The sequence below is a fragment of the Lissotriton vulgaris genome, unplaced genomic scaffold (assembly GCF_964263255.1).
Source record: "Lissotriton vulgaris unplaced genomic scaffold, aLisVul1.2 SCAFFOLD_2286, whole genome shotgun sequence".
Classification (NCBI taxonomy): domain Eukaryota; kingdom Metazoa; phylum Chordata; class Amphibia; order Caudata; family Salamandridae; genus Lissotriton; species Lissotriton vulgaris.
In genome coordinates this window covers 270776-294372 of record NW_028250841.1, presented here as the reverse complement: position 1 = coordinate 294372, position 23597 = coordinate 270776, and the positions used below count along the sequence as shown (strand labels likewise).

At 47.9% G+C, this 23597-nt stretch overlaps 1 protein-coding gene across 1 annotated transcript in view; it reads right to left on the bottom strand.

The window, feature by feature from the left end:
- Positions 1-23597, bottom strand: part of LOC147663102 (uncharacterized) — a gene marked incomplete at its 3' end in the record, with an annotated part of 242284 nt that overhangs the window by 92773 nt on the left and 125914 nt on the right. The window contains exon 4 of the mRNA XM_086950679.1: positions 6145-6282. Within this exon, the coding sequence (XP_086806805.1) occupies positions 6145-6282 (138 nt within the window). The remainder of the gene's footprint in view (positions 1-6144; positions 6283-23597) is intronic.

Below are 23597 nucleotides of genomic sequence, written 5' to 3'. Positions count from 1 at the left end.
AACAAAGAATGGAGATGGTTGAAAAGTGATTATCCAATCTTGTGAAGCTGAAGGAGCAGGAGATAAACTGCACTTCCCCTCTGCAGCCCCAGCGCAGGAGGGAGGCAGTCCACTTTCCAGTGTCAATTTTCCCAAAGACATTATGCTTTCAAGCACCTTAGGTGCAGATGTGTGGCATGGCTGCAAATGTTGAGCTTGCTCTACCGAGTCGTGGGAACAAAGCTATTTTCATTTGAGTGAAAGTCAGCACATGCAGTATGAAAGCATGAATACATTCTTTGAGCAAGCTTTTTGGGCTGATCTAAGCATAATATTGCAAAAAAACTTCAAGAGGCAAAAGAAGAAAGATAAGGCCACCTTAGAAACAAGCTCTTGGCATTGCTGTGGGGGAGGGCGGGGCGGGAGTGCATTGGCAGGGGAGCAGCAGCCTTTGATGTGCGAGCGAGTGGGAGGGAACACCATATGGGGTGTGATTAAGAAGTGAGCTCAATAGCGCGCTGGGGAAGCGTCGCGCATGAGTACCTCGCATGCATTGGGGACAATCCTCTCTGGTTTCAAGAGCTGTTTTGCCTACTATACTCTCGCAAAACAACGCATGCGCGTTGGTTCAGCGAGACCTAAAAAACTAGTGCGGCTAGTGCAAGAAGGTCAAGGATTTGGAAGCCCTTAATCCCTTCTTTCTTTTCTGAACAGAACGGGCAGACAAATGGCACTAGCAAACCCCAGAGCTCCAAGTCAAGAAAGAAGCCCAAAGAGCATGGGGCCTTTGGAGAGCCACCAGGAGAATGAGGGTGACAGCAGGTGCCCTCCTTCCACGTACAGTGGTTGTTACAGGTGTTACAAGCCAGGCCAATGAACGACTGCCCAGCAAATGAAGCAGAGCTGATCCTATAAATTAAGTTTTGACCATTGAGCACTCGGTCAGTGGCGATGGCTCTGGGGTCACTCGATGTCTTGGAGACAGACCCTAAAATAGTGAGCAGTGCTAAATCCCAAAACCTACGGTTTTGTCAGTCTGCCAATTTCAGTGAGCATAGGAGAACTACTCACTGGGAAAAAGGAGCAAGAAGGTCATTGACCCTAAGGGTCTCTTTCCTGAGAGCAGGAAGGGGGCTTCCTTCTCATCTTCTTTTCTTTGCCTCTGAACCACATGTGAACAATCTGCCTTATAGGTATTTAATAACTTAAGTACTGAAGTTGTTAACTCAGAAGATGCAGTTCTGCACTTAAAGGATACGATTGAGCTAGTCCTGCAAGGTGTCGAGATGTGATATTTGTAGGGAAATGACCTGATCTCTCGAAAGATCATAGAGAAATCCTTGACTCATTCTCAGGCAGCCCACCTGTCCTCCCCCCTTCGGCAAATGTGGCTCCAGAGGGCAGCGGTCACAAAATGGCCGGACAAGACAACAGGACCCGAGGCAGCCCAGGAACGCATCAGTTCAGTGCCAGTTGCTCTTGCCTTAGTTGGAAGGAGCTGCAAAGATTGTTGGCTGCTCACCAGGTGTTTTGCACACCCCTCTGGAACACTTGAAGAATCAGACTGAAGCTTGGGTCAATGGAAAAGTGAAGCATGTTCCTCTGAGGCACCGTCTCGCAAGTTATTACTATTTCCCCAAGTGCACAATAACCTCCTGGGCAGCTGGCACATGACGTGCCTTTAATGGCACATGCATCCCAATAGTCAAGGACATTGTAACATATTTTATGGGTTGTCGTTTTAAATGTAAGTCACTGTGCACTTTACTTTGCAGGGTTTTACTCTGGATTTTATTGTGCGTGGCTTTATTTTTTAGCACTCATCAAATATGGACGTATTTTATCTGTTTTTATGATTTATATGCTTTCATGGTTGTTTTATCAACCAAATAAAGTTACTTTGATCTTGGTTGTGAGTCAAGAAGGGTTACAAAACCATCCACAAGAACAGCACCAACCAGATGGGAGGGGGGATCGCTATCATACACAAAAACACCCTCTGCTTCACAGCTAACTCCGATGACCACTCACCAGACATGGAGCACCTCCACTTCCAGGTCCAGACTGACCTGAACACCACCCTCTATGGCACCCTTGTCTTCAAACCTCCCAGACTCCGTCCCCACTCAGCTAATCCATAGCAGACTTCATTGCAAACCATGCTCTCGCTTCAATGGATTACATCCTCCACGGTGACCTCAATTTCCATCTGGAATACCTCAACGACTGCAACACCTCATCCCTACTGGAGAACCTCGGCACCATCAGACTCAAACAACTTGTCACCTCCCCAACCCACTCAGCAGGACACACGCTCAACTCCATCTTCTCAGCAAGCAACAACATTTGTTAGCCACACTGGATCAACCACCACTTGCCCACTCCTCCCTCACCATACCCACCGACCACCACCACCGCTCCCTAAGCAGAAGGTGGAACAAGGTCTCCGAATACCAACTCACCACCTCCCTCAGCAAAACCTCCACGGACGCCATACTTCAGCACTCAACCGCCGCATACAGACCTCCGACTGTGCCAACACACTGGCTTCCCGAAGGAAACCCTCCAGCAAGTAACCCCCTGAGAAAGCCAGCTGGTTCTCCCCCGATTTAGAGTCCAGGCGCACCTGCAGATGGCTAGGAAGAAGATAGAGGAGCAGCAAGCCCTTGGACGACCACCCAGCCTTCAAAACCACCAGCACCACACATCGCCACCTCATCCGAACAACAAAGAAAACTGCCATACAGTAACGTATCAATGCATACAGCAGCAAACAACTCTTCACCTTGATCAAAGAATTTGCCAAACCCAGCACGGATGCCACAAACATCACCCCCTCCCAAGACCTCTGTGACAACTTCGCTACTTTCTTCCGCAGCAAGATCTTAGAAATCCTTGACAGCTTCACAACCCAAGACCCGCCCATTCCACCCACAACCACTGCACACAAATGTCCTAGTTCCCAGCCTACCCAACTCAACTGGACCACCTTCACCACTGAACTGACGACACCCTAAGGGTCATAAAAAGCATCCTCTCTGGAGCCCCCTCGAACGCCTGCCCCCACCGCATTTTCAACCAAACTGCAGCCCTCATCCTCTTGGATCTCTGTCGCATCAACACTGTGTCCCACTGCACCCTCTGCACAAGACTCCACAACGCTTAGAGTGGATCCTCTCCTTCCTCACCAGTCAAACCCAGAGAGTCAAGCTCCCACCATTGCCCTCAGTACCTAAAGAGATCACCTGTGGAGGTCCTCAGGGCTCCTGTTTGAACCCCCACCTAACATCTACATGGCCGAGCTTGCAGCAATCGTCAGAAACCACGGACTTAACCTTGTCTCCTATGCTGGCGACACCCTGCTGATTCTTTCCCTCACCGACGGACCTACAGCCGCAAAGAACATCTGTCACAACGGAATGAAGGCAGTTATTGTCCAGATGAAGGACAACTGCCTCAAACTCGACTCTGACAAAACCAAATTCCTCATCCTGAGCACCACTCCCTCTGCCTGGGCAACTCCTGGTGGCCTGTAGCGCTCGGAACACCCCCACACATACACCCACCGACCACGCATGCCACCTTGGCATCATCCTCGACTACTCGCTCGGAATGAACCGCCAAATCAACACTGTCTCATCCTCCTGCTTCCAAACATTCCGCCCAACTTGATATATTTACAAGTGGATCCCCACGGAGTCCAGGAGAACGGTCACCCAGGCGCTCGGCGGCACCAAGCTCGATGACGGCAGTGCCCCCAAAAACTCCAAAAGAATTTGCAGAGCAGAACGCATCTGCCAGACTTATCCTGGACATCCCCCGCCACAGCCACATCTCTGGTCATCTGAGAGACTTTCACTGGCTCCAATCAACAAAAGAATCACCATCAAGCTCCCCGCACACACCTACAAAGCCCTCCACAATACTTGACCTGAATACCTCAACCACAGACTCTCCTTCTACAAATCCACCAGACAACTCTGCTCCGCCCAAGGGGCCCTGCCCATTTCCCAAGGATCCAAAAGTCCTAAGCCGGAGGAAGATCCTTCTCCTACCTCAATGCGAACAACCTCTACATCTCAGGCAATCACCTTCCCTGCCTCAATCCAGGAAGGACCTCAAGACCTGGCGCTTTGACAGAACTGCAGAACCCTCCCCGTACCTTGAGATCCTAACGGGTGATTAGCTTTGCTCTATAAGAACCCTGATTGATTGAAGGAAAAGCTAACCTTGCACTTCCCTGTCACGATGAGACCTGGCGAGGCTATGTTCATTTGGGCACTACTTGCACTCTTCTCCCATGTTATTTTTCCCGTCAGTGATTTCCAGCTGAGGCAGTAATTTTATGTCTTCCCATGGGGTGTGAACTTCGACTTTTCAACATCTTATCACCAACAGACCAAAAATTATAGCTTGATTCAGGCAAAAGTCATAGGATACCTCCATGGCAGTATGAACTGTGAATAAGTGGCCGACCAGAACGCTAGCCAAACGGTTTACTAGAAGGGTCAGGAAGTTTGCAAGATGAGCTTTGGAAGGCAACCTGTGTGTCCTTATCAAAGTACTGAAAACAGTAAAAGTTGTCAGATGTGCTGTTATTGGTGGCATCACTCAGCTTCGCAAGGTATTACCTCTGGTTGAAGGAGCTGGCAGCATCTCTTGGGCCACTGACCACGTGAAGTACATTGTGAGCCTCTTCCTGAACTGCGACAAGACTGAAAAATGTATGGCTCTGTCAAGAGTGCGAATCTTGCCTCTGAACCACATGTGAACAATCTGCCTTATAGGTATTTAATAACTTAAGTACTGAAGTTGTTAACTCAGTCTTTTTCAGAATATGGTGGCTTGTCCTTCTGTCACAGTAATGCCTCTTATTTAATGAGCAGAAAAGCCTCGCTGAGCTTGTCAAGCAATACCTCACATCATTTAAGTCACTTAACCTGTGCTTGGAGTATTAAGTTAAAGGTGTGACATCTGACCAAGTAAGAGGCAGTGCCCAAGACGACAACTGCACAAAATTATAGAACATAGAAGTGACTAAGATATCAAAGAAGCTCAATTCTAATTTATTGTGTGCCATAGATAATTCGAATCTGGTATTCTGGAGTCTTATCCGATAGGAAATCCACTCAGGACCATATCAAGTTTAAAATGACAAGTCTTCCTTTCAAATGCCTATTCCACCCCCCTCTACCTTGGCTGTAAAATTAGCCTCCATTGTCACATGCAGTTGATAAGAAGCTGTAAAGATAATTTCATCTGTACCTCGGGCTTTCATCTTGCATCAAAGGGCAAATGTTGACCCGCTCTGCAAGCAGCCCTGATCTGGAAGACCCCCTGACCCATATCTGCACCTGTACCTACTCAGGCACACTCACACTACCCTGCAGTGATAAAAAGTGCCTAGTGACCCTGCATGGGAGCTGTGCACTATATAGGCATACTGACTTGATCAGTTATTCCTTCTCGCCCCCAACCCCTAAAAAACAACTTTAAATCGAAATAATTTGCCAAGACAAAAACCACATCGTGCTCCCTGTCAGTCCGACTGAATATTTTTTTCGTGCAACTGCATCTGCACCAGCTCCCAGCTGCATAACAGATCGCTGCCAAAAAAGCAGCACATATAAGTGATCCTATATTGCTATGCGCTCGATCCTAAGGTCCCGAATGACAAACATGTCACGATCCAAGGTCAGCCAAAGCGCTTCTTTCCTTTTTCGGAAGAACTTCAGTCAGGGTTATACATAATCCATACAAAACAAATTTATAAAAAACAAATATAACATTTGATAACTCTATATACCTTATAAAAACAATCTTCTGAATGAATACCATCGCTGGAAAGCCAACATGGTGAACAAATACAGTGAAAAAGCCACCACTTATTGTGAAATACATTAATATCTGTTCTGAGCCTTTATCTCGTAACTCTGGAATGTAACCGATATGCTTCCAATAGCTTCACTTGTAACTGCTAATGAAAGCAATGTTGGATAAGAAACAATATCCTTTAGTTACATTTGTTCGCTTATCAGGAACTATTTTAGTCCACAATGAAGTATGTGCACTGTGATGGCTACTAGGAGCGCGTCCTTGTGATTATGAAATGGAATACTGAGTTCCGCAACAGGTCAGTCTGCAGCAGGATGGACCCACACATACCGGGCTTCATCATGATAATCTTCGCCACACCGTTGCAATGGACCTCTCCGGAGAAGACGAGACGGGGGTGCCTGAGGCGGACGAGTTGGGCCCCAACTCCCAGTGCATCCTTCTCCTTGGCAGCAAGTTCAGCCAACACTGCCGTGGAAAGTAAAAGTAATTATTTATTCAGTATTCAATAATGTGTAGAAAAACTCAACCTCATAAGATGTTTGTTTTAATTGATCAGTTTATTTAACATCAAAAAACGTATTTAGATATAATGAATCCAAAACATGTTAACCAAAAATAGTTATTGGTACTTGAGGACACCTGTAAATGAAATCAAAGATATAAGGCCTGATTCAGATCTTGGCGGACGGGTCACTCCATATCAAAGCGCTGGCAAATCTCCTGTCTGCCAAAATATAATTCCTTTAGGGAATAATGGGATTTATATTTCAGCAGACAAGATATCAGTCACCGTTGTGATCGAGTAACTACTGCAGAGATCTAAATCAGGCGTTAGTCATAATATGCCTGGTTTATAGAGGAAATTAGGGCAATTTGTTAATACTGAGGAAAGCTGGCCGTCAGAGCCCACACTGTAAACAAGACATAACATCCAAGAAAATTCGTAAATCGGTTATATAAATCTAAACAGACTAGATCTATAATTAAAAAAATATAATCCTCACGGTAGCCAAGAGAGATGTGGCACGGGCCTGGAAGGACCCCAGGGCCCCACTGGTGGGAGTGTGGAAAAAGGGATTCGATTTTTATATGGGACTGGAACGCCCAGTCTTCGAGGCCATGAACCATGTCCCGTAGGATAGGTGGGCCTTTCCCGTGCAAGATTTTGTGGGCCATACAGAGTGCCTTGAATTTCATCCTCTCCCTAACAGGGAGCCAGTGCAGCGCCTTCAACGCAGGTCAAGCTGACTGACGCCTGGGAAGGTCCATCAGGAGCCTAGCGGCCGCATTCTGCACTTGCTGCAGTTTGTTTAGGGTGGACTCTGGAGCCCCCAGAAACAACGCGTTACTGAAGTCCAGCCGAGAGATGATAAGCTCCTGGATGAGTAACCTCCTAGAAGCCACTGGGAGGAGAGGTAAGATCTTCCGGGCTGATCGGAGCAGACCGAAACACACGCCTGCGGTCTTTTTAGCTTGTGTCTTGAAAGAAAGGTCCTGCTCCAACCACACCCCCAGGCTCTTGATCTCCTGTTTGGGGGTGGGAGCCGCTCCCAGGCAGCTGGGCCAGCTGCTCGGGGATAAGGAGGGAGGGGAATTCCCCAACATCATCAGTTCCGTTTTGGAGCCGTTAAGCTTGAGGGCTGAGCTACACATCCACGTGAAGATCTTATCCAAACACGTGTGCAGCCAGTCGGGATGGTAAGCCGACTGGGGAAGCCCTACCACCAGCTGAGTATCAGCGTAGCTGATCATTTTGATACCCAGGGGCAGTATCACACTCTCCAGGGGGGCCATGTAAATGTTAAATAAAGTAGGGCTCAACGATGAGCCCTGTGGCACACCACACTGGAGAGGGACCGATGAGGATTTCTCGTGGCCTTCCCATACCTCAAACGTCCGGCCTTCCAAAAAGGATGCAAACCACTTCAGGGCCATCCCGGAGACCCCCACCCCCGACAGCCGTTGGAGAAGCACCTGATGGTCTACGGTGTCAAATGCCACACTGAGGTCCAGGAGGATCACTGCCACCGATACCCCTGAATCCAAAATGCTCCTGGCATTCTCCACGACTGCCAGCAGGGCAGTATCAGTCCCCTGACCGGGGCGAAAGCCCGTTTGGGAGTCACCCAGAAGGGAGTTGGACTCCAGGAAGCCCGATAGGCGACTATTCACCAACTTCTCCGCCACTTTGCTGAGGCCGGGGAGCAGGGAAATAGGCCTAAAGTTGGCAAGGTCGGCGGGGTCCAGGTTAGGCTTCTTCAAGAGAGCCTTGACAACCGCTCCCTTCCACCTAGGGGGCACCACTCCTTGGGTGAGAGATAGATTTATCAGGTCCGTCACTGGGCCACCGATGGTGGGGGCTACCTGCTTAAGATATTTCATTGGTGCGGGGTCTTTCGGGGAACCACTTTTCAAGGTCGTCAAGACTGTGAGAACTTCTTCCACAGTGACAGGGCCGAAGGAAACCAACTCCGCTGACCGCGCCCTGGGCTGAGACTCTGGGTTACCACCAGAGGGAGTCTCCTCGGCTAGCCGGGGGAGAGATGCCAAGATGTTGTCTATTTTGGTTTTGAAGAAGGAGGCAAGTTCGGAACATTTCTCACGTGGGTCATCGTAAATGACCTGAGGTTCGGGAGTTTTAAGGAGTTCTTTAATGACCCTAAACGATTCTTTTGAGGAGTTGGCCGCAGAGCCTATTCTCTCCTCAAAGAACACAGATTTTGCTACCCGAATAGCGGATTTGTAGGTACTAAGAGCCGCCCGATATTCTCTCCGACTCGTTTCGCTTCGTATTCACCTGCTCACAGCTCCTCCGGGTCCGGAGAGCTGTGCCTTCATTGCAATCTCTCAACAACACAATAAAATTTTGTTCTGAAAAATATATATATATATATATATATATATTTTGAGAAAATCAGTCCAGGTTCCGTGAAGGCATCGGAGCCAGAGGTCAGGACCTCAAAACACCTCGCGCCCAGCAATCCAATATATATATATATATATATATCAAAAAGACTGATACAAAATAGCAATTCTCAGGGGACTAAACACTGAATTAGTTTGCATGAGTTTGCCTTGTCAGCCAGATGCATTCTGTGAAAGATTCCAGCCTAAGAGGGAGACATGTCATCTCACGTCAAATATGTCATCCACGCCTCAGAGTGTCACAGCTGTTTTAATATTGGGCAGGACAAGGGAGACCGGGCAGGACAAGGGAGTCCGGGCAGGACAAGGGAGTCCGGGCAGGATAAGGGAGACCCGCCAGGACAAGGGAGACCCGCCAGGACAAGGGAGACCCGCCAGGGCAAGCAAAGAGAGATTGGGCAAGCAAAGAAAGATTGGGCAAGCAAAGGGAGACCGGGCAAGCAAAGGGAGACCGGGCAAGCAAAGGGAGACCGGGCAAGCAAAGGGAGACCGGGCAAGCAAAGGGAGACCGGGCAAGCAAAGGGAGACCGGGCAAGCAAAGGGAGACCGGGCAAGCAAAGGGAGACCGGGCAAGCAAAGAGAGATTGGGCAAGCAAAGAGTGATTGGGCAAGCAAAGAGATTGGGCAGCATAGGGAGGATGGGTGCTTAGCAGAAAACACGCTACTCCAGAGCTCAGAGCATATTCCAGAGATTAAAGGGGCTATCTGGTAAATCATGTCACAGCATGTTTTAAAACTCAGAAAAACAAAGTCTAAGGTACATTCTCGAATGCCTAGAATTGGTAGCGGTTAGCAATGCAGGGCGTGGGAAAGAAAACTTAATTTCCCACAACACTGGATGGCCCCTGTAATGGGTCGAATGCAGGACCTCAATGTGTCCTTGACTGCACTGGACTTCTCCATCCCTTGATGCTGCTTCTCCGGCAGCCCTACCATTGGTCACACAGGTCATGTTAGGCTAATTTTAAGGACATCAGTGCATCACTGAAGTGGACACACAAGCAAGTGGTCAGCATGCTCTTTAAAGTTTTTCTGTTGGTGCAGATGACTGTGTGCAGCCTCCTGACTGGCTCCATCCATTCTTTTGGTGCAGATGACTGTGTGCAGCCTCCTACTGGCTCCATCCATCCTTAGAGGCTTTAGCTCCAGCTGCCTCCCATGCTCGTGCACATGACCCGCACCGATATTTGGGAATTGCCCAGTAGAAAAGCTGTGACTGGTGTATTGCCTCCTGTTAATATGTAATGCTGCAATGTAAAAGCAAGAGCACAATCAAAGCCCGAGGTGAAAAAGAAGAGCTGGAGCCTGGAATAATGGCCCAATCTTCCAAGAGAAAAGGCAGGAAGACTGGGAAACCAGCTTCTGAAAAGACACAGCGCTGTTCCCGTCTCGTCAAGGAGAAGACCGGTCAGCCCCAGAGGGACGGAGCACCAGTACCTTGGGCTTCACATAGCAGAGCAATTGGGCCCAGGAGGACAGTCTAGGGAAGATATGTGCCAGGAACAGAGGACCCGTCTCACTCTTGAACGCCTGCAACAGCAAGCTGCTGATCAGGAAAAGGGAGATGTCCGTGACTCCCACAGAACCTACTGGGATGAGGGACCACTTTACACGGAGGCCAGAGACCCCAATTCTGGTGCCACTAGGAGTGGTAGTGCCTCAGCAGCATGGTGAGTTCCTACTCACATTGGCTCATGAATTCCCCCTAGGCTAGCTGGGCATCTTGGCCAGGCCAAAACATGGAAGTAGGCAAGTCGCCAAATTTTACTGCCCAGGTATGTCCTAGAAGGTGACGGAGTTGTGTAACTCCTGTGCTACCTCTCTAGTCAGTGACAAGGCAGGTGGCCACCCAAAAGCCCCCTTAAGTCCACTTCCAGTGGTTGGGGGTCCCTTTGAATGGGTAGGGATTGCCATTGTCGGTGCCCTTGACCCTCCAACTGCAACAGGGATGCATACTGGTAGTAGTGGATCATTATGCCAGGTACCCTGATGCAGATCCCCAAAGGACTACTAATGCTCCTGCAGTAGCTAGGGCCCTCATTGGTATCATCACCAGGGTAGGTTTTCTGAAGGGGTGGTGTCAGACAGCGGTACAAACTTCATGTCTGTTACCTAAAACACATATGGGCAGAATGTGGAGTGAGCTACAAGTTCACTACCCCAAACCCCCACAAACAAATGGTCTTGTTTAGAGATTCAAAAAGACCATGAAAGGTATGATTGCAGGACTCCCTGAAAAGTTCAGAAGGAGATGGGATGTTGTAGGAAGCTGGTTCTGTATATCGTAAACCAAAGTAAGGTATAGTGTGCACAGAGTCCAGTGGAACCCCAGGGGTTTAAGCAGATAATACTAAGTTATCTATTTACGGTAGTGTGGTCGAGCAGTTCGGCTTCTCTTAGGGCTATATTAAGCATTTGTTGAACACACTCAGGCAAGAAATGATTAAACACACTCAAAGACTGAATCCAAGACCAACTGTTTTGTATGAAAAGTTATTTGTTATTTTATTTTAGAACCAAGAGGAAATCAGTTCTAGGTAAGTAACAGTTTCAAGAACAGCGATAATACTTTTCAAGATGCAGTTGGAATTATTTTGTTAAGGCAGTTCTAAAAATACTTTTGTGGTGTCAATCAGAATCAGTAGAACATAACAACAGCAACAGAGAGACATTTGAATGTAATGGGAGCAATGCAATGCAATCCTATTGGAGGAAAACAGGTATATGCATTAACAGTACATAACTTACTCTTCTACTCTTCAGGAGTTTAGACCAACACTGGGCAAGGTCAGTTTAATGGAGGTACTGCACCACCAGCCGCACTGGGGAGGCAGGGTGCAGAGGTAACTGAGCACAATGTTAGGCAACGGAGACTGGGGACACCTACAAGAGGTGCAGTTTGCAGGTAGGTACACACGGTTTCAGGGCACAGGCCCTGGGGGTAAAGGCAAGCCCAGAGGGGGCACAAGGCAGCACCAAAGCTACACCACCAGTGGTAGCCAGGTGCAAAACAGATTTGGGCCACCCAATGTGTTTCAATGGAGGTTCTGCACCCCACAAAGAGGCTACAGGCTCAGTCCAGGGAGTTCGATGAAGCTGAGCACTGGCTGGGCAGGTAAGCTGGAATTAAGGAGCAGGTCTGGGCTCCCCAAGGTCAGGGCTGAGGATGCAGGGGTGTCCTTTAGAGTCGGATTTTCTTTACAGGAGCCGGTTGTCAGGTGACCCTTCATTTAGAGGGTGAAGGCAACATCGTGGAGTCCAGGAGAGGTCAGCCACTGATGGACTCTAGGTCAAGATTGCTGAGGAGACTTCCCTGTGCAAGTGGGCCACTCAAATCCAGGTTGTGGGCATCGGATGCAGAGTGGGTAGAGGTCGTGGATCCGAAGTCCCTGAAGTTGGAGTTTTCTGGACAGGGCCGCTGTCCTCTGGAGATCTGGTCTTTGTTGAAGAGAGGCAGTCTTCCTGGGGTTCTTGGAAGTCGCTGGCCACAGGAAAGGTATCGTGTCCTGGTGCCCTGGTGTTGTTAGACCTCTCCGCGGCGTTTGACACCGTGTGTCATAAACAACTTCTGTCGCGGTTGAGGGATTTCGGCATTCAGGGCACAGCTCATGCCCGGTTTGCCTCTTTCCTACAAGGGAGGACGCAAAGAGTACAGCTGGGAGAATTGCTCTCCACTGCAACACCAATTTCATGTGGAGTGCCGCAGGGGTCTGCTCTGTCGCCCCTTTTATTTAATATATATCTACAACCGTTGATTTCACTCCTCACTCAAATGGATTGTCAGGTGTATAATTACGCTGACGACACCCAAATCATCATCCAAATGGATGATGCTCCTGGGGCGTTAGCAAGGCTGCAAAATATCCTCAAGCATACAGCCAACTGGATGTCTTTGAACTCCTTAAAAATCAACCCTGACAAGACGGTGGTTTTACCAATCACCATTGCTGGTAACCCATGGCACAACGGGTTTTGGCCAAGAGAACTTGGGCCACCCCCAGAACCTGCAGCGGTGGTAAAAAGCCTAGGCATCCATGTGGATGATAAACTATCCATGCGGAAGCAAGTCACCACGGTGGTAGGAACCTGTGTCGGTCTTCTCCGACAACTTAGGAAAATTGCGCCATTATTGTCCTTCTCCACCTTGAGACGGGCGGTATCCGCAATGATATTATCAAGGTTGAACTATGGCAATTCGCTTTATTTAGGACTGCCCCAAAAACTTCTGGACAAACTTCAAGTGGTGATGAATGATGCCGCCAGGCTCATCTTTAAGAAACCAAGGAGCTCGCATGCGTCCCCACTTATGCGCGAGCTACACTGGCTGCCAGTAAGGCAGAGGGTGCTCTTTAAAGGGCTCTGCATCGCACACAAATCGCTCTATGGAAAGGCGCCAAGATATATCAAGACCCGTTTGACTCCATACAAACCGGGTAGGTCGTTAAGATCTGCTGAAGCAACCCTTCTTACCCAACCACGCTTCAGATTGGCCACTGTGGGTGGCCGCGCCATTTCCAATACCCTCCCAGCAGTCTGGAATAATCTGTCGGCGGATTTGCGGAAGGAATCCAATTTGATGTCCTTCTGGAAGAAGTTGAAAACTGTTCTTTTTCAGAAGGCCTGGGTTGGGCTATAACTCCTGGTAGGGCTTTTTAGGAATTTCTGCTGTGCGTACCTGACAAAGCGCTTAGAGACCCCTGGGTTATAACGCGCTATATAAATTGAATAAAATAAATAAATAAATAAATCGTCTTCTTCACATACTCCTCAAGCTGAAGACAGGCCAGTAGGGCTGGGGACAAGTCAGTCATTGTCTTCAAGCTTTGCTGCATGGCGTCTTCTTCGACCTTTTTTTTGTGGGTTGCAGGAATCGGAGGATCAAGGTTTGGGAGTGCCCCATAATACTGAATTTAGGAGCATTACAGGTGTTAGAAGATGGTAGTCAATGGGTTATTTGCCTTTTAGGGTGACTACTCCCTTTGTATGTCCCCTCGCTCTGGGAAGGGGGCATCCCCTAACCTGATTGGGAAGAATCCTTCCATTCAAGATGGAGGATTTCCTAAGGAGTGGGTCACCTCAGTCCAGGGCACCTTATGGTTGGTCATGGCAGAGTAGGGACACTCCTCTCCTGACTACTATATTTCCCGCCAACCTTGCTGCCAAAAGTCGGGCTTGGACGGGGCAGGAGGGCATCTCCACTAGCTAGAGGGACCCTGGCTAGCATTACAAAGGGAAGGAAGCCTTTGAGGCTCACTACCCTGAATGCTATTCCTGCTAGGGGGTAGGTGTGAAGCACCTCCACCCAAGCAGGCTTTGCTCCTGACCCATGAGAGCACAAAGGCTCCCACCTCAGGGGGTCAGAAACATGGCTGGAAGTGGCAGGCTGGTGCAGACCAGTCAGCTTGACACGAGGGAGTTGGTAGTTTTTCACCGGGCATCACAAATATGCCCACTGAGTGCATTTTAAAATAGATCTAACACTGGCATCAGTGAGGGTTTATTGTGCTGAGAAGTTTGACACCAAACTTCTCAGAATTCTGTAAAGCCATCATGGGGCTGTGGAGTTCGTAATGACAACCTGCCAGCCCATGTACGCGATATGGCTCCACTGCACTTACAATGACTGAGTGGGCACACCCACTGTAGGGGCATATTGCTCATGCAGCTGTGTCCTCACCCGTGACATAGCGCTCCCTGCCTTAGGGCTGTGAGGCCTGCTAGTAAGGTGACTTACCTATGCCAAAGGCAGTGGTTTGTGGGCATGGCACACAGGGATGTGTATCCGTGGAAGTACACTGTTACCTTAATAACAGGCAGTGGTTTGTGGGCATGGCAGGTGAAAAAGGCGATGTGGTCGTCGTCGTCGTAAAATGAGTGGAATAGGTAGCTCGGGAATCCACGGGGTTGATGCATGCCTAGCGTTTTGATCTAGCAGCACGTAGAACGCCGCCATTCTTTGCAGGTTCACTGGATGGGTAATTGCCAACCTGCGTTAATGAGCATATACTGTTTGTATTCCGAAGAACGCAGATTATTACTACAGAACACGCCACCACTTATTGCCGGTTTATGATGACATAATCGTTTGCCTTACAGTCACTAGAGCATATTTCCATTCACATGTAATGCACGTTGATTATTTTTACCGCCCGCACGATGACCGGCTTGTTCACCCATGTATTCATGATTGTTCACTTTTTTCACCTGAGCTGCTTATTCCACTCGTTTTGCGACGACGACCACATCGCTCTTTACATCTGTTTAATAACTTTATTGAATCTTAGTCTTGACAGGATCCGTTGTGGATTCGTGCCACACAAGTATATAATTGATGAGTATTTTTACAATACGTCACTCACCACCACTTTTCCTGTTTTTGTTGCATGTCCACAAGCCACTACTTTTATTGAAGGTCGGACACTTTTCAACTATATACTAGTTTGTGGTAGACTAGACCAATCTGGGTACAATAAGATGTTCCTTTATTTTCAGATTGCTTACGTTTCCCCTGATGAAGGGCTCAGTTCCGAAATGCATAGGGATATGAAGTTTGGAATATGAACATTATCCATGTATGGAATGTAATTCGGAGAATGAATGAAATATATCAACAAACTGCAAACATTGTGAAGTAACAATGAAATTGGTATATTAAACAACAAACATTTGAATTGGAAAACAGCTTCTTACTACTTTCATGTTTCCATGTGGATTTAAATTGTTTAAACAAGGTGAGAACACGTATCCAATGAGTGCAAGTTGGGAACAGTGTTATTAAGGTAACAGTGTACTTCCACGGATTATCAAGCTTAACTCCCCACGGTCAGAGGGAGCTACCCACTAGCACCTAAGAAGCTCCATTTAAAATTGAAACACCATCAACAACCCACAGAGAAATTCAGTGTGCCACACATCACGAACCATATTTTCAAAACACAGGCAAGTGTGCCATGTCGACTATTAAGTTTTGTCTGCACCAAAACACACAGTCTGCAATGGCAGTGTGTATGTGTTTGGTGAGGGGTCTTTGAGGGTGGCAAAATACATGCTGTAGCCGTTAGGGCCCTCTTTGGTCGGGAGGCCCTTGGTACTAGTGGTACCCTTTACAAGGGACATAAGGTGGAAATAAAGGTACAGTTTAGGAAAGGAACACAGGTACTGGGACCTGGTGAGCAGGGACCCAGTACACTGTCAATGTGCATCAGAAATCTGGCACAAAGTGGGGGGTTACTGCAATAGAAACCCACTTTCCTACAGATGTCTTATTACCATGCCTGCATTTTACCTACAGAGAAGTGCCACAGAAGGGAGCGGGGTTGCCCTCTTTGACCTTTATGTTTGGACATCCTGTAAGGGGACCATTGTGTCTAGTGAAGACCGGGAGAGACGACTCAGAGAGCCCAAACGAGACATTGTCGAGTATGTGCTTGGCATACCTTCAAGGATGACCGAGTACATGGAAAAAACATCTAAAAACCTTATGGTCCCCCAGGTGCTCCAGAAGCAATGGTTTGATCAAAAGGCTGCACTAGTAGAGTTCCAACCTGGGCAGAAGGTGTGGGTTTTGGAGTTGTGGGTCCTAGGGCACTCGAGGACTAATGGAGCGGATCCTACCCTATCCTAGAAAGAAAAATGGAGGTCACCTATCTGGTGGACCTTGGCACTTTCAGAAACCCCAAAAGGGCCATCCATGTAAATCACCTTATACCCTATCACGACAGGGCTGAAGTGGCATGCTGATGTTCACTCATGAGGATCAGAAAGAAGATAGCGAGCCTCTCCCTGACCTCCTCTCCAAAGATGATGTTGTCATCTTATCAGACACTCTCTCTGCCCAACAACAAGCTGACTGCAGGAAAGTCCTGGAGCAGTATGCTGTGCTCTTTTCCCTTACCCCTGGCCAGACTAACTGGTGTGTCCATGAAGTGGACACTGGTGAGAGCCTGCTGTCTAAAATAAACTATATGGACAGTCTGACCAAGTGAAGGAAAGCATCAGGGCTGAAGCCAGCAAGAGGCTGGAGTTAGGGGTAATTGAGCCCTTTGAGAGGCCCCTGGGTCAGCTGTGGTCTTAGTCCCCAAACCTCAACCCCATAGTGGAATGAAAGAATTGAGGTGTTGGGTGGACTATAGGGGTCTCAACACTGTCACCAAGACAGATTCACACCCTATCCCAAGGGCAGATGAATTAACTGACAGGCTAGGGGCAGCCACATTTCTCAGTACTTTTGATCTGACATCAGGGTACTGACAGATTGGTCTGACCTCAGGAGCAAAAAAATAATCAGCATTATCAGCCCTGGATTGGCATTTTCAGTTCTTTGGTCTACAGAATGCCCCTGCCACCTTCCAAATGTTGGTGAACAAAGTTCTTGCTGGATTGGAATCTTTTAGTGCAGCTTATCTTGAGGATATTTCGGTCTATAGTTCCACCCGGCAGGATCACCTGATCCACCTTGGAAAGGACCTTGAAGCTCTGCAGAGGGCAGGCCTCACTATCAAGGCAAGTAAGTACCAGATAGGGCAGGGCGCGGTCATATACTTGGGACACTTGTATGTGGAGGCAAAGTTCAACCCTTGCAACCCACGACCCAGACAACTGTAGCTCAGACCCAAGTCACAAGTCAGGGCATTCCTTGCCATGACTGGGCTCTTCGACAGGAGGTTAGTAAAGGTGGTATGGGCCCATTGTGGCACCCCTTACAGTACTGACCTCCAAGAAGATGCCAAAGAAAGTAAACTGGACAGTGAGCTGTCAAAAGGTTTTTTGACACTCTGAAGGAAGCAATGTGCTCAGCACCCATTCTAAAGGCTTCAGATTATTCTGAGCAGTTCATTGTGCAGACTGATGCCTCTGAACATGGAACTGGTGCGGTCCTATCCCATGACCAACATGTTGCTTTCATTAGCAGGTGGCTACTCTCCAGAGAGCAGCGTTGGAGTGCCATTGAGAGGGAGGCCTTTGCTGTGGTTTGGTCCCTGGAGAAGATGAGACCATACTTCTTTGACTCTCACTTCCTTGCTCAAACTGACCACAGGCCTCTCATATGGCTAATGCAAATTAAAGGTGAAAACCCCAAACTGTTGAGGTTGTCCGGTTCCCTACAGGGCATGAACTTTACAGTGGAGCACAGACCTGGTACTGCCCATGACAATGCAGATGCCCTTTCCAGATTCTTCCACGTAGAAGATTAAGACTCTCTTGTGAAAGGTTAGTCTCGCTCTTCTTCGTTTGGGTGGGGGTTATGTAGGAAAGTGCCCCTTTTATACATAGTCACTCCCACTTTTTGCCTAGTGTTGATGTGATTTCGTCTGGAAGTCCACTGGGTTCCTGCTAACCAGGTCCCCTGTGCCAAATCTCTTTCCCAAAAGCTGCAGGCCCTCTCAACTGAAAGTGTTGCCAGATGAAGAAACCCGTCACCTCACAGACCCTCTGCACCCGGACACCCCATCCTGAGGAGAAGAGGACTAAAAGTGTCCTCACGTCCCCCAACATCGCACGACCCGAAGCCACTCTTTGGTTTCTCTGGGCTGACCCCTCAGTCTCCCTTGCAGCCTATTTGTGACGGGACTGTACCTCACTGAATTGCATTGGGCACCTGACACTGTTTGCAACACTGCACCCGCCCGCTCTAGTGCAGCTGGAGGTGACCTGCTGGTGTTGCCTTGGACCTTGCCCGTTACTCACCTTCAATCCAGGAGCCTGGCCCGATATGTCGCTGCAGAGACCCGATAGGCCATATTTGTTTTTCCTCCAATAGAATAACATTGCAGCCTCAAAAAATTGCACTAAGTGTCGACTTTTTAAGTATAAAAGAATTTATATCACAAAACGTACTCACCTGATCATCTTGATTCTGGTGCATACTATAAAGATACCTGTTATTTGTATACATTTGTGTGGATCTCCTTATGGAGTCGTGTGTGTCATTTTTTGACTATTGTGTGTATTAGTAGATGACCCCCTAGAAGAACACCTTTGGATTAACAGAGCAAGTCACTGTACACTCATAAGGGAACCCCGGTACACTTTGCAAAATATATCTCATTTTGATATATCATATAAAGAGCTTCCTGCAATGTCTAAAGTACTTACCCGATTACGAAGCTCTTGATGTCTAAAATTAAATTAAAATATATATATTATTTTTCTAAATAGGTCTTGAGTTTCTTCTTAAGTGTGTGTCTGACTTATGGACTGTGTATACAACAAATTCTTTACAATACCCTCTGATAAGCCAAAACTGCGAGACTACACTAACACAAAGAAAGCAGTTGGGATTATTAATTTAAGCCCTGTAAACCAATAAGGGTTACCTGGACTTTCTACATAGTGAACCTCACTTTCGTACACTACATAAAGTAGCCCAGCTTTCTACAGTCCTTTTAAACCTCATTAGGGATGTCCATCGAGATTCGTCCACAAGTTCCTAGTGGTGAGGGTTTCCTCGCCTGGATTCTTTATACCCATTTCTAAACTTTTTTAAGACTCAGAAGTAGATTCCCTGATTACTGTAACGGTGACTGGGACATTTTCTTCAGAGTTGCGGTCAGCTAAACAGATCACTTGGTACTAAAGTACCAAAATGACGAGAGGAAAAGCTCCTTCTGCCGTTCAGAAGGACCTCGTTTTTAATTTACCACACCCCAGGACTCCAGCGGAACTAATCCTGCAGAGATAACTATCTTTTAAACCCCTTCAAGCCCAACGCAAGTACCTATTTTAACACCAAATTCTCCAAAATGGATAAACAGATTAACACCAAATCACAAAAAGCAAACTGAGTAAACTTCTAACTCTCTGCCAAATTGGGTGTAAGTCCATTCAGTTGTTTTATTTATATCAGAGAGCAAAGTTTCCTATGGGAATTAACATGAGGAATCAAACTTTTAGGACACCCCTTTTTTAGGTCTCGCACCTGGCGACGCAGCACGAAGCGCTGTTGCCAGCGAGACCTATTGTCGCTGACTTGGCTTTCAAGGGCTCTCAAGGGAGACAGGAGATGGGCACGCTCTGGCCGGACTGGAAATGTGAACACGCGTATGAAGAGGCACGTTCAGCCACGCCGTGTGCACATCTCCTGTCCCCCTTGGGCTGCAAGCCAGCATGCAGTTTCACTTTCATTGTTAAAGCTTGCGCTTGCTATCTACTAGATTTACTGTACTTTCTTTTGCAACACCTCACGCAATTGTGCCGCGGTTAGCACTAACTAAGCACCTATGGAGCCCCCAGCCCTTCTGACCTTACCGGGCTGCTCTCTGGGGTCTCCCTCTGTGGCGGCAGCACTTCTCCTGCGGGGCTTCCCTGGACTCCTGGGAGCCCCGCACTGCCGCTGGCGGCCTCAGCCGCCTTCCTTGATTCACCCGGGCTCCCTCCTGGGACCCAGGGCTCTCCTCCATCCGGCGGCTGCCACCACGGGTCTCTCCCTCGAGCACAGGAGCCCTGCGTCGCAGCTCACGCCGGCCTCTTCCGGCTTGGTTCAAGGCCCCGCCAAGGTCCCGGGCGGGCCTGCCTGACTTCCAACTGGGCTCAAGAGGAGCTCAGATTACAGGCAACATGGAATAGCAAATGTGCTGAAGCAGCCCTCAAGAGGCTCAGGAGTGAAACCTTCAGCTGACCCTCACAGCACGGTAATCCTTCCTGGTTTTATAAAGAAAGGAAGTTCTGTTTGTGAAGGCATCCATGTCTATTTCATTGTTAACTGTTTGTACCTCAATGCTTTGGCCGCATGCCAGGAAAGTGCAGCTTGAAACACTTTTAAAAGAAGCTTATTGCTAGGTGGAGAGAGGTGAAACGGGCAGGTGAAGGTGGGAGACAAAACCAGAACGAGAGCAGCTTGGAGATGAAACATCGCTGAGGGGGAATTTGGGGGTACGAGAAGTAACAGATGGGTCTCAAAAAACACAAGCACTCATATGGAGTGCTTGAAAACAGATTAAAACAAGCATTTGTAATGCAATAGGTCTTGCCTTTACGTAATTTAAGCTATTGGCATTGCAAATGACAATGCCTTTTATTTTTGTTTGTTTTTAAAACATAAATAAAAGGCATTGTCATTTACAAAAAAAATAAAAGGCATTGTCATGCAATGTCAATAGCTCAAACTTGCGTAAATGCGAGACCTATTGCATTGCAAATGCTTGTCTTGGTTTCCGGCTGAAGAATAACCGCAAAACTTTCCATTCCATGAAAGGGCTGAGGTAGATGAACTTCTTTTGGGGAAGTTTTGTGCAGATTCATCAAACTGGGCCAAAGTTATTAGAGAAACAAAAAACGCTCTTCCTGTGGTAACACTGAGCTAACTATCAGTGCACAGTGGCAACAGACACCTATATATAATATGGATTATATACATCTTAATAATTAAGCACTAACCTAACAAAGTAAAGGACTCCTGGAAGACTTACCTGCAATGTAATTACTCCTGATGTAATGACTCCAAATGCAAGTAATGTCGAAGTAAAGGTGGCATACTGGTCAGTATGCAAAGAGGTTCTTTTAGACCTTCCTGGCTAAATTTGCTGGTTTTTATATTTGCTGGTTTTTATAGCGCTCGAATCAACTCCAGATGGAGTATCTCTGCGCTTGGTGCCGACTAAACAGAAGATGTAAATTGGAGCAGATGCTAGATCTCATTTTTAAATAAGACGGTTTTCAGTTGCCTTCTGAATTTTAAGTGCTCAGTACACTGTCTTAGGGACAAAGGGAGTTTGTTCCATAATGTGGGTCCTACAATTGACAACGCTTTATTCCCATGCCTCGCTTTCTTGGCGCGGGGCACCACTAGGAGCAGATTATTGCTTGATCTTAGTGTTCGAGATGGAATATAGGGAATACATTTGTTTTCCAGATATGCAGGCCCTTGTCCATGGAGACATTTGTGTATCAGACAGGCTATCTTGAATTTTGTTCTTTGCCGGATCGAGAGCCAATGTAATTGCTCAAGGAGGGGTTTAGATGGAGTTCTTGGCGGAGCATTCAGAACCAGGCGGGCCGCTGTGTTTTGAATGACCTGGAGCTTAGCCAACACGCCTTCATTGGCAGAAAGCAGCAGGCCATTACAGTAATCGATCCGACTTAGCACGAGTGCCTGTACTAGCGTCCTCCTAAAGGAATCTGGCAGTAAAGGGAAGACTTTCCGCAGCAGGCTGATGGTATGGAAACAAGAACCCGAGATGAAGTTGGAATGCTGTTTTAGTGATAGTTCCTGGTCCAGACGGACCCCCAGGTTTTTCAATATCTGCTTGGGTTCTGGGGCTGCTCCCAAGTCCTGTGGCCACCAATCCGGGGCCCATAGCATCCTGGCTTCTCCAAACAGCATGACTTCCGTCTTGCTGACGTTGCACTGAAGGCAGTTGGAGGACATCCAGTGCGCCACTGCCTTCATGCCTAATGAGAAGGAGTTTCTTACTTCAGCGGAGAGGGTTTTAAAGGGGAAGAGGAGCTGGGTGTCATCAGCGTAGGATACTGGGATAAACCCGTACCTACGCATCACTCTAGCCAGGGGTGCCACATAAATGTTGAAGAGGGTCGGGCTTAGACACGAACCCTGGGGCACCCCTTTTGATATCTCCATCTCCGCTGAACGATATGCACCCATGGTGACAGTCTGGGTGCGATCGGATAAAAAACTCCTTAGCCAGGCAAGGGCTTTGTTCTTAATGCCAGCGTTCGACAACCGCTCAGTCAGGATGGAATGTGACACGGTGTCGAACGCTGCAGACAGATCTAAAAGAACCAAGATTACTGAGATGCCCTTGTCCTGGTACATGTGCAAGTCATCAGTGACTGACAGAAGGGTGGATTCAGTGCTATGTTTGGGTCTGAAACCTGACTGAGAGTAGGCCAGAGCCCCAGCAAGTTCGATGTAGCTGGAGAGATGGTGGTTGACATGCTAATGAGCTAGCATCAAGGCCAGAGGCCTGAGAAAGGCACCTTTGGAATTTCTCTGAGATGGCTAGCAACACTATGATATTACCCAGACAATAACGGGTTAGTGGAAAAGCATTATGGGAGTGGAGTCCCTTAGCAGTAAGTGGCATCTCCTCCTACCATGCCTTCTAGTGCTCCACATGAAAGATCACAAAAGGGGTGAGGTTTAGCCCTTTTTGGGGATTCTAAGGGAGGCCACATGAGACTGGTCTGAGGGGGCCAGGACAGCAACCATGATTACCGTAACCACGATGGTGCAGATGATGTTCAGTTTCTCAGGAAAGGGAAACTGTTCACGAGTAAGTCAGGGAACAACTTTTTCTCAGTTGGAATAAGATGGCGTGTTATGACCAGAGTTCAACGTTGATTGGCTCCCATGAGGAGCTGGCAGTTTGGGTCCTGAAGACAGTTTCCCTTAAGCTCTGAATGACATGTGGTGTGGCTCCTTCACGTTTGCGAAGAAGGTGTCTGATGTTAACTTGTTGGCCGATACAGATGCCACACTGGCACTACAAAGGGTTTTCCATGTCAAACGGCTGAAACCATACCTCTGCAGCGAGTACTTGGCAACTATCCTTGCAGTCTCTGAGGACGTCAATGACAGTGAGCTCCGCACTGACGCTGCAAGAGGAGGAGAAGGATGGCCCAATAGAGAGTGAACATTGCCACTGTGTAGAGACGTCTTAGGCTGGTTTGTCCACCTGTTTTCTCTCAGTCTTCTGCGATCCGAGTACCTAGCACATACCAATTCCTTAAGTATGCAAGGACTGGGTACCCAACGCAGACTTGACAAATTTTGACAGACCGCCCCCATACAGTGCATAGCGTGCGAGCAAAGCAAGCGGGACCACTGCAAGGGGGAATGATAGACGTTCTGTCCCCACCAATAATATTTGTGGAAAAAATGACAATAAGTGTACATT